Source organism: Colias eurytheme, chromosome 27 (genome assembly GCF_061535395.1).
Source record: "Colias eurytheme isolate Ceu_HAF_F1 chromosome 27, ilColEury1 Martin Lab GWU primary, whole genome shotgun sequence".
NCBI lineage: Eukaryota > Metazoa > Arthropoda > Insecta > Lepidoptera > Pieridae > Colias > Colias eurytheme.
In genome coordinates, this window is record NC_143006.1 from 4400864 (window position 1) to 4415165 (window position 14302).

At 33.2% G+C, this 14302-nt stretch overlaps 3 protein-coding genes across 3 annotated transcripts; 2 read left to right on the top strand and 1 right to left on the bottom strand.

The window, feature by feature from the left end:
* Nucleotides 1–85: 85 nt before the first annotated feature.
* LOC149896866 (dynein regulatory complex protein 8) lies at nucleotides 86–13744 on the top strand. Its single transcript, XM_090117294.1, has 6 exons — nucleotides 86–110; nucleotides 268–381; nucleotides 472–595; nucleotides 3465–3591; nucleotides 3885–3968; nucleotides 13625–13744. The coding sequence occupies exons 1-6, from the start codon at nucleotides 86–88 to the stop codon at nucleotides 13742–13744; spliced, it is 594 nt and encodes a 197-aa protein (XP_089973420.1).
* LOC149896867 (uncharacterized) lies at nucleotides 4145–10762 on the bottom strand. The gene is made up of 8 exons (XM_090117154.1): nucleotides 10510–10762; nucleotides 10004–10099; nucleotides 7922–8696; nucleotides 7312–7385; nucleotides 6978–7220; nucleotides 5996–6367; nucleotides 5541–5709; nucleotides 4145–5094 (listed from the first exon to the last, which is right to left on the bottom strand). Exons 1-8 carry the CDS (start codon nucleotides 10603–10605, stop codon nucleotides 4373–4375), a joined length of 2547 nt encoding a protein of 848 aa, XP_089973280.1. The 5' UTR covers nucleotides 10606–10762; the 3' UTR covers nucleotides 4145–4372.
* LOC149896868 (uncharacterized) lies at nucleotides 11073–12423 on the top strand. The gene is made up of 2 exons (XM_090117319.1): nucleotides 11073–11258; nucleotides 11721–12423. The coding sequence occupies exons 1-2, from the start codon at nucleotides 11126–11128 to the stop codon at nucleotides 11978–11980; spliced, it is 393 nt and encodes a 130-aa protein (XP_089973445.1). The 5' UTR covers nucleotides 11073–11125; the 3' UTR covers nucleotides 11981–12423.
* Nucleotides 13745–14302: the final 558 nt, after the last annotated feature.

The window sequence follows — 14302 nt, forward strand, 5'->3', positions numbered from 1 at the left end:
TGTTTATTTACAACTTTACATCAATATATTTAGATAGTATTTTATATAATTAATTTACTAAATGATATTATTCTGAATCTCAATTATGGCACGGAAGGAGGAACCAAAAAGTAAGTAAAAGCTGAAAAGTTTCTGTATGCAAAAACCGAAACTACATGTTCGATTTGAAAAGTAGATGATTTTCAATGGAAATCTGAATCTTGCTCACTACAAAGTCAATTAACTATACTTACCCTATTCCATTTAAATATAAAATATTCTCTACAGTTCAGGCCAACAATGACCTAGAGAAAAAAATAATAGAGGCGTTCGAAGTGTTTGATCATTCTGGGAAGCAAGTAGTAGATGTTCGAGAAATAGGAACTATATTGCGTTCATTAGGTATGTTAATCTATCTTTATATAAAAAGCTTTTTAATAGATATTTATATCCATTTTAAATAATGTTATAATATTAATTTAAATAACTCAGGATGTTGCCCAACTGAAGCAGAAATACAAGAAGTTATTTTAGCCACAGAAAACAAGGAGGCTACAGGAAATGTACCTCTGGCTAACTTTCTGCCTTATATGTGTAAGGTGATGATAGAACACAGGTAAATTATACGGATAAAAGTATGTAAATATGTACTTGGAAAGATACTGCAGTTCGTTTTTATGTATAAGCGAATAATATAAATGCGAAAGTTTGGTGTCCCTTCGTCCAGCATACTCACCATGGTGAGTATTACAATCCTGATATTTCATGAATGTCAAAAAACTGTTCTGAAATAGTGCTAAATAGTGCCCAAAGGAAAAAAATAGTGCTCTTGTACTTGCGAAGTTATAGCCATAGTTCGATGAGTATGCTGGACGAAGGTTTCGCCCAGCATACTCACCTCCGTCCGGAGAATCTGTATACGCTTCAAACATAATTCATACTTCAAAAAATAGTTCCCAAATAGTGCCAAACGGTGCCCAAAAAGAAAAAACAGTGCTCGAATAACTTCGGAGTTACAGGCTTCGTTCAGTGAGTATGCTGGGCGTAGGTTCTACGCCCAGCATACTCACCTCAGTGCGCGAATATCGAACGAGCTATAGGTACAATTTACGTCTCAAAAAATTGTGCTTGAAATAGTGCCCAATATCAGTCCAATTTTTGCTTGACTTTTGACCTAGAAAACCATTAAATTTGATTGTAAACTTCTACATACATTACATTGAGTACAGTCGAATACAATATTATTAACTTTCTTTCTAACAATTTTTGTCTTGTGTAAATTATTAATTGTCTATGTAAGGGAGTATTTACTTTAGAATCGCAATATTATTAATTACACATTATTTTAATAATACTTTATAATAATATGATTAAGCCTTCGCGCGTCGCATGGGACCCCGGTAGCTAGGAACAATGATTTTATATATTTTGTCTAGATCACGGCGCTTGAAGGATTAAGATATCAAATGAAGTAAATCATGCATGAAAAATAAAGTTGCTGTTATTAATGCTTACATTACAACTGACAAAATTATTCAAAACTAGCGGTCCGCCCCGGCTTCGCCCGTGGTACATATTTACGTTTTCTCTACATAAAAACCATCCTCGTACTTCAAGGAATATAATAAAAAAAGAATTATCGAAATCGGTTCAGCCGTTCTCGAGTTATGCGCTTACCAACACATTTTGCGATTCATTTTTATATATAAGATAATCATTTTCCGGATCAAGGACGGTACCACAACGTTTACGGAATTGACCTGTATTCCTCATGTGATAAAGTTCAATATAGTGTGGCAGTAATGGATGCACGTACGGTCAATAGGTATGGGGCTTACGACGCGCGGCGCCCGCGACGCAAATGAATATGTTTATGTTTAAATACTAGATGGCGCTGCCCTAACATCTTACGATTATTAGACAAGACTGATCTGTATTTTGAAGGTGATAAGGGTCCATTTTGTGTCACAAAGCAATCGAAACGAACAAGCGCTTCTCAGTTTCTTTGTTTGTTTACTTCGTCGCACATCATTATAATAACGCCGGCTTTTGAGTTTGACTACATAGTGGGTTGCAAAACCAAACAATGTGTTGGTGATGTCATTATTTACCTATATAAAATTGTGTATCTAGTACGTAATCAATATAGGAGCTGCACCCAAATCAGTAAGTATATTTCAATTTATAATAGTGGCATTTAACTAAATTGATTTTACACTCATTCATTAATTGCACTGTAAAACTAGGTAGCAAGCGAGTTGTTTTTTACAAAAACACGTTCATTTTTTCGTTGAATATGACACTGTACACTTAAAATTAAGGACATGCTTAAGAAGTTTTAAAAATGGGTACCTACTTAGTTACTTTTTTAAAGGTTTGATGTAGGTAGGTACACACATAATAACGTAATGTAACTTGTTTGTTTATCTAATTGGATCTCAAATACCTATTTATATACCTACTTCTGCGGAGGCCTGGTTTTATCCTCCAATTCTACTGGTTTTTATTCAGACAAACACACAATGCAATGAAGTAATAGTAGTCTGTGGTAATAGACTTCATTTACGCTTAAAGTTTCATTCATTTATTATTATTTATAAAATATATAATAATGCATTTAATCGAAAGTTTTTGACATGTGAGAAAATACCATAATTATTTCCAATAACATGAAGTCTACAATTAGAAAGTTTAATATTTTTGTCCAAAAACATGTGTCGACGACTGTACCCCGTTTTACGTTAGTATGTAGAAGTTTACATTAAAATTTAATGGTTTTCTAAGTCAAAAGTCAAGCAAAAATTGGACTGATATTGGGCACTATTTCAAGCACAATTTATTGAGACGTAAATTATACCTATAGCTCGTTCGATATTCGCGCACTGAGGTGAGTATGCTGGGCGTAGAACCTACGCCCAGCATACTCACTGAACGAAGCCTATAACTCCGAAGTTATTCGAGCACTGTTTTTTCTTTTTGGGCACCGTTTGGCACTATTTGGGAACTATTTTTTGAAGTATGAATTATGTTTGAAGCGTATACAGATTCTCCGGACGGAGGTGAGTATGCTGGGCGAAACCTTCGTCCAGCATACTCATCGAACTATGGGTATAACTTCGCAAGTACAAGAGCACTATTTTTTTCCTTTGGGCACTATTTAGCACTATTTCAGAACAGTTTTTTGACATTCATGAAATATCAGGATTCCATGGTGAGTATGCTGGACGAAGGGACACAAAGTTTGAGTGTCATTAAAGCTACTCAATCACGACCAAACAACTGAATGGATTTTTATGAAAATTATCACGAAAATGTGTAACTTATAGTGTACCTACAGTCTAAAACACAGAGCTATAGAAAGACAAGTTACTTGTTGCACCTCAATCTACACTAATCTAGCTTTTTACTGTGTCTATTAACTAGTATTAACGTTAATATAATGTTCGTATTTCCTTTAACAATTTTATTTTGGCTATGTGACATAGGTTTTATCCGGCTAGTGCAGAAATGTTATTAGCTGCTTTCCGATACTTCGATAAAGAGGGTCGAGGCTATCTCACAAAGGAGAGATTTACACAACTCATGATGGAAGAAGGGGAGCCGTTTACACAGGTATTCAAATTGATAAATGGTGTACCTTTTTTACCAATCCAATCCTAGAAAACTTTGTACCTTTGTACTTTTTAGATACACATTACCTACACCACTCCGAACGGCTCGACCAATGTCTCTTAAATTTTCTTGCTCTAAATAAATCTGATTTCATTAGAATCGCTAATATCGCTTTTTTTTTGGCACATGCTTTTGCTCAACGAGTTTACTTTGCATTTTGGAAATGTGTACTTGTATACTTTTATGCAAACTAAAATTATTATATCTCGGGCTATCGAAAATGAAAATTGCAGGAGGAATTTGAAGAAATGATGCAGACTGCGCTCGATCCTGTTTCTGATACGATCACATACGAATACTACATTAATCAACTCATGGTATGTATGCTTTGTATAAATGGAAACTTTTCCTTTAATATTTGTTTTCATGTAAATAAATCAGATTTTCCAATGAAAATTTAAAATGAAAATGCAATTTCTTTCGACATTTTTTTCATAATCTATCGTTATTTTATGTTAGATGATAGGTACTTGGATTAAAATAAAACAAAATATATTTTTCATTGTTTATTATATAATAAAAAAGATTGTATAATCAAAAAAGTCGCAATCAAATTGAATTAATGAATAATTTAAAATAAATGTGTGACGAAAATAATCTAATCCTACATACGATTATTTTTCATGGAGTCCTATATATTTTAATTAAACACAGGTTTAAAATCAGGTATATAATAAAACAAATTACATGCATAATATGTAATTACACATTTTTACGTATTCTACGGATTGTTGAGCGCTAATCGACTAGCTCGTCGAGTTTTAATAGAACTTGGTGTAACAGTGGCCAATCTTGCTGAAGCTCTAGTGGGAGTAGCTCTGCCAGAATCTTTCAAACAGTTTTTTGGATCTTTATCTTCACTTATTTCTTCTTTAATCGTATCACCATTTTTTTCGCCAGTATCAACTGAAGCATCGTCTTTGTTTGTGTCGTCAGTTTTATTTGCATCATTATTGTCGTTTGGCGCAACTTTTTTCTGCTCTTGTTCTTTACTTTCCTCTGGCGTTATTTTATCTTCAATTGTTTTATTTCCTTCTTTCTTGTCTTCAAGTTTTTCATCTTCTTCAGCAATGGGTTCCATAGCAACAACTTTATCATTACTTGCAGGTACATCAGGTGCATCTAACATTGCAGCATCACAACTATTATCTTTTTCTTTTTCCTCCGTATCTTTAGATTCTGTATCTTTCTTAGAATTATCAGATGTGTTGAGCTCATCTGTTTGTCGGATTGTTGTTAGTAAGTTGGATATTTGCTCGTCCAAATCGGAAGAAAGTAAACTGGTACCACTTGTGTTAATTGATGTATCTTTGCTTTGATCTGGTTCAGTTTTATTAGTTTTATCTGTTTTATCAACACTATTGTTGGTTTCGTTCCTCACTGGCGTGTTGAGTGGTGTTGTAGCGACTTTTTCACTCGCCTTAGCGATGAGCGTGTTGGTACCTGTATTTATAAAAATGTCGAACTTAGGGATTTCAAAAGTAAAAGTGAGTTATGAATTGATTGAATTGAATATGAGTTGCTTGAAAATTATCTATAACAAATGAAATTTTTTTTTTGTTCACAACTTGGAATTGACGGAAATAGGCTTAAAAACTATTTTTACTATTATATACTATGCATTTCATGCATAAAAAATATTCAAACAAGAGCCGATTTTGCAATGCTTAGATAAAATTTATCCGTCCTATAGTTACACGATAGTATTTATATGTCACGTAAACTGTCAAATACGGGCAATTAGAATACATTTTTAAAATGGTAGCTTTATACATTATTCAACGAATAAGTTTTATCCAAGCATTGAAAAATCGGCCCTTATTTAATTAAATATTCCAAAAAAACATTTTTTTTGCATAAATAGCAGAAGACATGATATTATGACTTACCAATAATTTTACCACTTGCTTCCAATATTTTATCAAAACCTTCTTTCTCGTTAAAACCGAGCACCAACAAATTACTGACAGTCTTATGTTTCTTAATACTCGCTGGCTTGAATTGTTCCAAGAAATCATAAACGGCTTGGCGCGATGGTAGTTCGGGACGACCAATGAGCTAAAATATAAATTATAAGGATAAGTAAGGAATCCAACTGCTATTATATGAAAATATATGAATATGTTTAGCTCAAATATTTTAAAAAGGTTTATTAGTTAATTATAATATTCCAAAAAATAGTATGCGCAGAAGAACTGAAAAATAAATTTGTTGAGATATCCACATGCTTAAACATGTACCATCTGATTCATATAGGAAGAAAATTGCATCCACTAGATATTGAGAAGTTAGAAAAATCGTTAAATAAGATACTTTAAATAAACCAAACCGTGTTTATATTTACCTTCACAAAGTACGGATAATCGATAATTTTTGACGGCGTATTGGGTAATGGCGAAGCGCTACTCTTAGTTATTTGTTGGACAGATATATCTGGAGTAGCGGCCACTGTTTCTGTATTTTGATCAACTGGTGTTGGTTTATCTTCCGATTTTTCTGTATTTTCAGCATCAATAATTTTGGTTTCCTCTTCTTGACATAAATCTATAACTTTAGGCGAATCACAGATAACCACTGTATCGATTTTTTTATTATCTGCCTTGGTAAGGTCAATTTTATTGGACATCAATTTCACCGCCAATTTAATAGTTTCTTCTTCGATTTTTGCTTTTGAATCGTAGTACTCCTTGTCTACGTCTAATACAGTTAACATGTTCTGAAAGAATTCAATTTGGATATATTATAAGTAAAAGATATTTTATAGAAATGGACAGACAGAAAGTAAGAGATTTTTAAGCTATTGGCATAGCTTCTATCGCGGGCCTTGAGCGCGGAGACCGAATCCAGAAATTCCGTAACGAAAAAACCTCACGGTCCCCACGGGGACGGGCACGGAGGTGTGGCTTGAAGGCATAGCATGCAATAGCTTTACTGCGGCAGTCCCCGAGTGCCACACGTCTTTTTTTTTTAAATGAAACTTTTAGGCGCGTTGTGAATAAAATTTAAAGGTCGCGTCATGGCAATACCGTCACGTCATATAGTAAGGCGACAATTTTGGTATCTTTGAATCTTGCCAAAGAAGTTTCACTTCTGACACGGCGCACACGCTCTTTTTTGGCATATTGATTATTTTAAATAAAATACTGCTGCAATGATTGCAGAGTGCACTTGACACAACTGACTGATTGATTTTTCTCTATCCTATTCTACCTGTTTTAGTTTTTTTTTTACAAACACAAATTATAATCAAACATAAAGTTTATAAGTTATGAGGTTACAATCAAAGTGTTTTACATATGAATTTAGTTAAATTACAATTGACTTACTGATTTAAACCTAGGCAATAGTTTAGGCAACTTTTCTTCAATAAGAGCTTCCATAAGCTTTGCATACGACTCTGCCTTCGCTATATTTTTCTCAATTTCTTCCACCCCAAGATTATCTTTCTCTGGTGCTACTGGAATGGTTGCATTTGGATCGTCTTCATTCTTCTCCGTTATATCAGCGACATTATCCATTAGTTTCATAATTACAGCCGGATTGTTTTTATTTGCGTACATATCTTTCGCCTAGAAACATGTAAGTATTATAGTTATCATTTCCTAAATATTATATATAAAAATATTCACCTATTTCATAGATATTTATTTTACGACTTACGTGATTGAATATTTCTTCCAACTTCTTGCTGAGCAATTTTGTGATATTCATCCTAAAATATTTCTTTGGTTCCTCTGAAAGTCAACTTATAAATTAGTATACTGTTAAATTACTTCAACTATACAGTCTCATTTTATAATGAAAAGGCCTTCATCAAGCTTACATTTACAATATAAAGAAGTATGTTACAAATATTTTTTTTTTGTTATATTTCTGTTACATTTGTATTTAAATATCTTTTAATACCCAATAATTAATAACAGTAAATTGCCTCAATTTCCAGTCATCATCTGGCAGTATTGTAACAAGTTTTTATTCATTCACTTTTCATTTAAAATACAGATTAAAATCTACCACATGAAACTAAATTACAACACATTAGTTGAATTTGATATTTTAGTATTCAAATGTTTTATAAATACATTTTTTTTAAAGAATAGAACACCTTAGATTTCGTAATAAAACAATTACTATTGAATATTGAATACACAATGAACATTCAGTTCATTGCTATATTTCAATATTGTGTATTCACGTTTATTCCATGAACGACTCCAGGTTGTCTTGAGTCATTCATTGGAAATAAATTATAAAATGAAGCGATAACTACCTGATTCGAAGTTGGACTTTTCGCCCAGGGAAGCAAGGTTGTAGTCATGGGCTTGTTTGCCGAGTTCAAACAGTTCGGTGTCGGTGTCTTTGGGATATTTTTTGCGATATGTATCAACAATATCCTGCACGTTGCCGACCACCTTACCAATCATGACCCCACGGATCCGACCTCGGATTATCTTCTTGATCATTTTTAGGACAAAGAATGTCAGGGAGGGGTTCGTTCCGCTCGGCTCAAACTGTTTTATATCTTTCATGATCATACCCAGAGCCAATTCCAAGCGACCGTTCATTTGAGGGGACGCTTTCACATTGGGCTGCAATATGACATCGTCATCGACGAGCAACTTTTTAGCCGGTGCCACCGGTTGTGGTTTTTCTATGAAGGTAGTACGCAGTTTCGGTTTGGTAACTTTGGTCGGATTGAAATCTTTCCGAGGCGGCAAAGATTTCGGAGGCGGCTTTGAGTTCTGCCGATTCGGGAAATTGGGCTTGGATTGTTTGAAGTTGAGTTTTTGCGGGTCCATGTAAAGACTGAGGAGCGGTTGCGGTTGTAGTGGCGGTTTAGGATTGTGGTAGTTTTTAGGTTTGGGTGGGGCACTACTTTGCGCCCATGGCTCGACTCTTTGCGGCGGCTCGTATCGCCGCAGGGGCTGAGGCTCTACGGCCTGGCGTTTAGTGCCCTGAGGTCTATAGTAGTTGGAACTATCGTCATAGTTCGCCCTGTAAGAGTTCTGGCTATAGGAGCTAGAAGGTTCTTGTTGGTACTGCCTCTGAAAATTAAGTGAAAATATGGATATTGTTAGTGCGATGCCTCCGGCTATCATATGATTCAAATTTTGCTCAGCAAAACATTGAATTTTAGTATGTACTTATATTGTACTTCAACTTGTTTTATCGTAAGGCTGGGTATTCAACAAACATCTACATTACTGATGTATGACATCATTAATGTAGATTATTTTGCTATAGATAAAACACAAAAACAAGCAGTAAGTAACCAAATGTGGATTTATGTGAATTTTTTTTAAATTCACCAGAACATAGATGATGCATCTTAGGTTAGAATGACATATAAGATGGATGACCAAAATTTGATCTTTTGGGAGATTTTTAAATAAAAAATACATATAAACAAACAAAGAACCTCCTCCTTTTTGGAACTCTTACATCATAATATGTATAAAGTATGTTAAATGAAATATATAATAACTCAGGCCCCGGAATCACAGACACAATAGAAAATCTATTGTGTCGTGGACCGATCGGGCCGTTTGGGGCTCAATGGGTTAACATGGAAGATTCATTCAAATAATTCATGGGTATGGAATATTTACATCAGTAAATTTCAAGGGAAATTCAAAGTCAAAAGTTTCTTCATAACACAGAAAAACTAAGAAAATGCCATATTTGGCACAAAATTTTGGGATATGTTTGAAGTAAAACCTTTTTTTAAGATATCATTTATTTGAAGAGAAATGGTAATGGGCTAAAGAATATGGCAATAATGCTTTTCAAATCTATATATATAAAACTCAAAGGTGACTGATATAGTGATCTATCAACACACAGCCCTAACCACTGGACGTATCGGGCTGAAATTACGAAAGACGTAGGCATCCGCTAAGAAAGGATTTCCCGAAATTCTTGCGGGAACGGGGAAAAACAGGGATGCACGTACAAAGTCGTGGGCGGAAGCTAGTCCTATATGTAATTAATAAACATTAGAACCTACTTAGTAGAGTTTCACATTAAGCATTTAGAGAAAAAATAAGCACAATATACTGAAAAAGAAGATCACATCTAATGCCAAATTAAAAATAATTGAAATAAATGTTCACCATAAGGATTCTTTTTAGAAACCTAAAAAACTGAGAATTAAATATTTATGTATAAAAAAATATTTTGGATTAGTCACACCACTTGTGACTCAAGAAGGCCTCAGTGGATTTTAATGAAATGTTTCATTGAATAATGAAATTATGTATTTCTACACTTGGATATGGGAAATAACGTTTGAAAATTAAAAAAAATATTAAAAAGCCCCAAGTCAGTTAATAGTTAACAAAATATAATTTACCTTTAAATTGAATTGGCGCTCCCGATTGAGCAGCTCATGCTCCTGTTGTATCATATCCCTCTTCCTTTTCAAAATCTCCAGTTCAATATCTAATTCCTATTAAAAATTGATGTATCTAACTAATATGCAGTACTAGTTAACATATACAAATACAAACACTTCTCACAATTTTCTACTGAATTTACCTGACTATACAGAAATTAAAAAAATAAAACAATTTAGAATTCTGGACATAATTTGCCACAATATTTTAATAAAAAAGCATACATAGTTGTATGAGGTGATAGGTAATTAAAAAGACTATATACATAATCCTGTTTCTTATTTGTTAAAGAAAAATTAGCCGGTTTTGGATTTAGTACACCTTTATGTTACATTGTTTCTTTGTAGTATAGACGAAAAAATGACACAATTAAATTAACAAGTAAGAGCGTACTAATGCTAGGAATAGCGGTATAGTCAGTTATTTTACTTCAAGGATAAATATCTGCTAATATCTTACTTACCCTTAGATGATTGGTCATTAAAGGACCGCCTTGTTGGTTATTTTCTCGGCCATGGCCTCTGTTTGATGATCCCCTGTATGAACCGCGACCCCTCATGTTTTTGCTTTACTAACTTGTCGGATACTAAATATGAATAAAATTAAGTTGAAGATGATTTATTAAGCCAGTTAAGTTATGTGTTTCAAATTACCCTTGGCAACAATTGGCAACAATAAAACTGCCGTTGATCGTTGATCGACGAACGCCACATAAAAGTTAGAATTTGACAATTGACATTGAAATATGCAAATTGCAATTTTCTGACATTTCAAGTATCAATAAATAATAGCACAGACTAATAATAATATACTACGTATGCAATGGTTTTTTTAACTGGCAAGGACGACAAAATTAAACGCTTTGTGCTTTCCAGCCTTAGATCATTAAGTATAGTACGACATAAAAGAGATGAAATTAATTATATTGGAACTAATTCGTTTTTCATTACCTGGCAACCCTGAATTGCCTATGTAGCTGTCAAGTTGAATAAAAATTTGTTGTTTTTTTCGTGAAATGGAGAATTATTGAGATAAAATTGTTATTTAGAACAAGAAATTTAAATAAAAAAGGAGAAATCATGAAAAAGGTTAAACGTAGCGGTGTCCGTGATGTCGTGTATAAAGTTTTTATTCGGTGTTTGTCCGAATTTCAAGCTGGAAAGTTATTGACTGATTTGGAAAACGTTTACAAACGTACAGCAGAATATACCGGTGAGATTCCTTTTATTTTTGCTCAGTACTACGTAAAATAGAATATTCCATTAGTGACGAGTGTTTAATGTATGTATGTATGGCGATTATTACGTTTTCGCAATTTAATTTGAGGTTATTTGTATGTAAACAAAAACTAGTTTTTATAGTGCGACCAGCACAATTTGAGTCAAGAAGTTATATCCAATCCAACCAGCCTCAAATAAAGTACCTAGTTTAGATTTTACTACATAGTATAGTGATAACTGTTTTCATACAGCTATCTATTAATCAATCAAACCATAAGAAAAAAAATCATATTTTAGATTTAGCTTTCTAACTACTTACTAGAGTAGCGCAGGGACGCTGGCCTCCTACATTAAAAAAAAATTAATAAAATAAAGGAAGTTTTAGTTTTAAGCTACTATAAAAATATGTTAAATGTACTATTTGATTTTATTCATCTTAATTCGTTTGTTATAGGGGTTTCTGAAAGCACAGTACGCAGGATAGTAGAGGAAGGGAGTAGAAATGAAGGCAAAACCCTGTACGAAGACATAGAGAAATTTATTATTCACGTTGGTGATGAGAGCAGTGAAGATGACTCAGATAGCTGTTATAGTGCTAAAGAACCAAATGATGATACTGAAGATGCCCCGTACCCTCTTGCCAGTACTTCGAAACAGAGTGATGATCAGTCCTTTGAAGGAGTAGAATATTTAGATTTTGATGAATTATATTAATGTACAAAATTTATCTACAAAAAAAATAAAAATATGTAGTTTTCAAATCGCCTTGTTTTTTTTCTACCCAACGGACCCAGAAAGAGGGTAATGTGTTTGAGCTGCATGTATGCTTGTTTGTTTGTATGTTTGATTCTATGTGCGCCTCTGCAGTCTGAACACTTGACCGATTTTTATAAAATAACTAATTCCAAATACATTTAAGTAAAATTTGACCTAGGTAGGTCAATTAAAATACTAATGTATTTTTGTCTTAAATTTACACTATTGCTACAATGAAACAATTATAACGGTTTAAATCGCGGTATTTATTTTAGATTATACATATTATATAGATTTTTAGATTTTTATTCTATAGTATCAAGATCGCTTGCGTCGCAGTATCAGTGTTGCTATATGAGCGACGGTGGCGCCCTCATTTATTTTCATCTCTTTTGTGTCGCACTGTAATGGATAACACTCGCAGGCGTTTCCCCTTTTGCCGAGGTATAAGATTATTCGAATCGAAAAATCTTATGCTTTCATAAAAACTACTTGCGTAATCGATTACAAACACTCTGCGTATTCGTAAAACATTGAAAGGACGTCTGCGAGTGCTCCGCTAAAAATTCCGTTTTGCACTGTCAAGTCTTGCAGAAGCAATTCAAACATGTCGAATATTAAAAAAGATGGAATAACCTTTCATTTGTGTATATTTTTTTATTTTTTTATCGTACATTTCTAATTAAATTCTTCTTGCATTTCCTCTCCCGCCAGGTTGCCTGGTAGAGATTGCTGTTTAGCAATAAGGCCGCCTTTTGGGCAAATTATGCTTTTGTATTTCTACTTCTTTTTGCATACTATTGTTTTCTCATATTTTGTTCAATAAAGAATTATAAATAAATAAATAAATAAATAAATGCAATTTCTAATAATCGTCGATGTATCGTTTAGCGATATGATCAAGACAAATAATCGAGTCATGTTTAGAGAGAGAGAGAGACGAGACTATCATGGAAAGAAAATATACAAATTTAATCTTTATTAACTAAGAGATAAAGTTGAATTTAAAACGCGATAATGAACCGCATTCCTTACGAGACTATCTTTTAAAGAAATACAAATTTAATCTTTATGATACAAGTTATAAAGTTGAATTTAGAACGCGATATTGAACCGCACTCCACACGAGACAACTTGGAATGAAATACAAATTTAATCTTTATGAACTTAGGGATAGAGTTGAATTTAAAAACTCGTCGCTTAAAAGGTCGTAAATTTTTACGACTTTCGTGACACAAATTATTTTTGTGAATGTGTGATTGTGTTTCAATAGTGTGAGTTACCCTCCCCGCACCAAAATCAGCAGAAAGTTTAGTTAGAACATTTGCCAGCGTACTCCATCCATTACTTAATGATCTAAGTTTCCAGCTCATGATTAATTTAATTATACTGTGAATTAAACAATATTATTTTTAAGACATTTCCATGTTCAATGAAGTGCAATATTAAATAACTAATAGGCATCTTTAATTACCCCTAACAAATGTTTATCACTTATGTGTACCCAAAAACCTCGCTGCATAAGACAATCTTTGTTCTTACTCACAGTTTTCTTACTATAATCAGGTACCTACCTAACTAAATATTAAAGTATTATCCCAGGTTGCCCCCAAAGATGTTTATGATATAGCTGATGCTCAAGAAGCAGAGAGAAAAAGACTAGAGGCCGCAGCACCGAAGAAGAGACGAGCGTCTTCGTTATTGCGCGCTGCTCAAAACTAATTTATCGTTGAGCATTTTATTTTTCCTACCTACAAGATAAAAGTAGCTTTACATTGATTCTAATATATTATAGCAGCTGTAATTACTACGGTAAAAAAGTAAAACATACCTTTGTCGCTCCGCATTAATGTTTATGATATTGAAAGAATTTTTAACATCGGTTTAGTAGTTTCGGAACTTAATAATTGGTAGAAACAAACAACAAAATCTTTCCTCCTTATTAGTAGTAATTTATTATCATTTTGAATGTTTAAATAAATTGTGTTGCCAGATATAGTAGGTACTAGAAATTTTATTTTCCTGAGTTTTATATTCCATAAATCCTAGGCAAAATAGTTTGCAGTTTATTTGAATGAAAATGATCGTATAGTGTATTGTAAATTTTCTGTGGTTGTATGTAGTACATAATATCGTATAAAACAAAAACATCAATAAGGTAATTTTGTTATTTTTCAGGTTGAAGATGAAATTGCAGATACTCCGTCGCCTCCGAAGTAAAGTGAAATTTTTGTTGTAACAATAATACTCATGCTGATATTTCAATAAATGCATTATTTA

Bases quoted from the DNA above. Each gene is read 5' to 3' on its own strand.
- LOC149896867 (XM_090117154.1), bottom strand. From the start codon at position 10,605: ATGAGGGGTCGCGGTTCATACAGGGGATCATCAAACAGAGGCCATGGC. The intron at 8,697-10,003 runs GTAAATTATATT...CTTAATTTTCAG, and splicing joins AGCGCCAATTCAATTTAAAG to AGGCAGTACCAACAAGAACC. The intron at 5,710-5,995 runs GTAAATATAAAC...TTTATATTTTAG, and splicing joins ATTATCCGTACTTTGTGAAG to CTCATTGGTCGTCCCGAACT.
- LOC149896868 (XM_090117319.1), top strand. From the start codon at position 11,126: ATGAAAAAGGTTAAACGTAGCGGTGTCCGTGATGTCGTGTATAAAGTT. The intron at 11,259-11,720 runs GTGAGATTCCTT...CGTTTGTTATAG, and splicing joins ACGTACAGCAGAATATACCG to GGGTTTCTGAAAGCACAGTA.
- LOC149896866 (XM_090117294.1), top strand. From the start codon at position 86: ATGGCACGGAAGGAGGAACCAAAAA. The intron at 382-471 runs GTATGTTAATCT...TAAATAACTCAG, and splicing joins AACTATATTGCGTTCATTAG to GATGTTGCCCAACTGAAGCA. The intron at 3,969-13,624 runs GTATGTATGCTT...GTATTATCCCAG, and splicing joins ACTACATTAATCAACTCATG to GTTGCCCCCAAAGATGTTTA.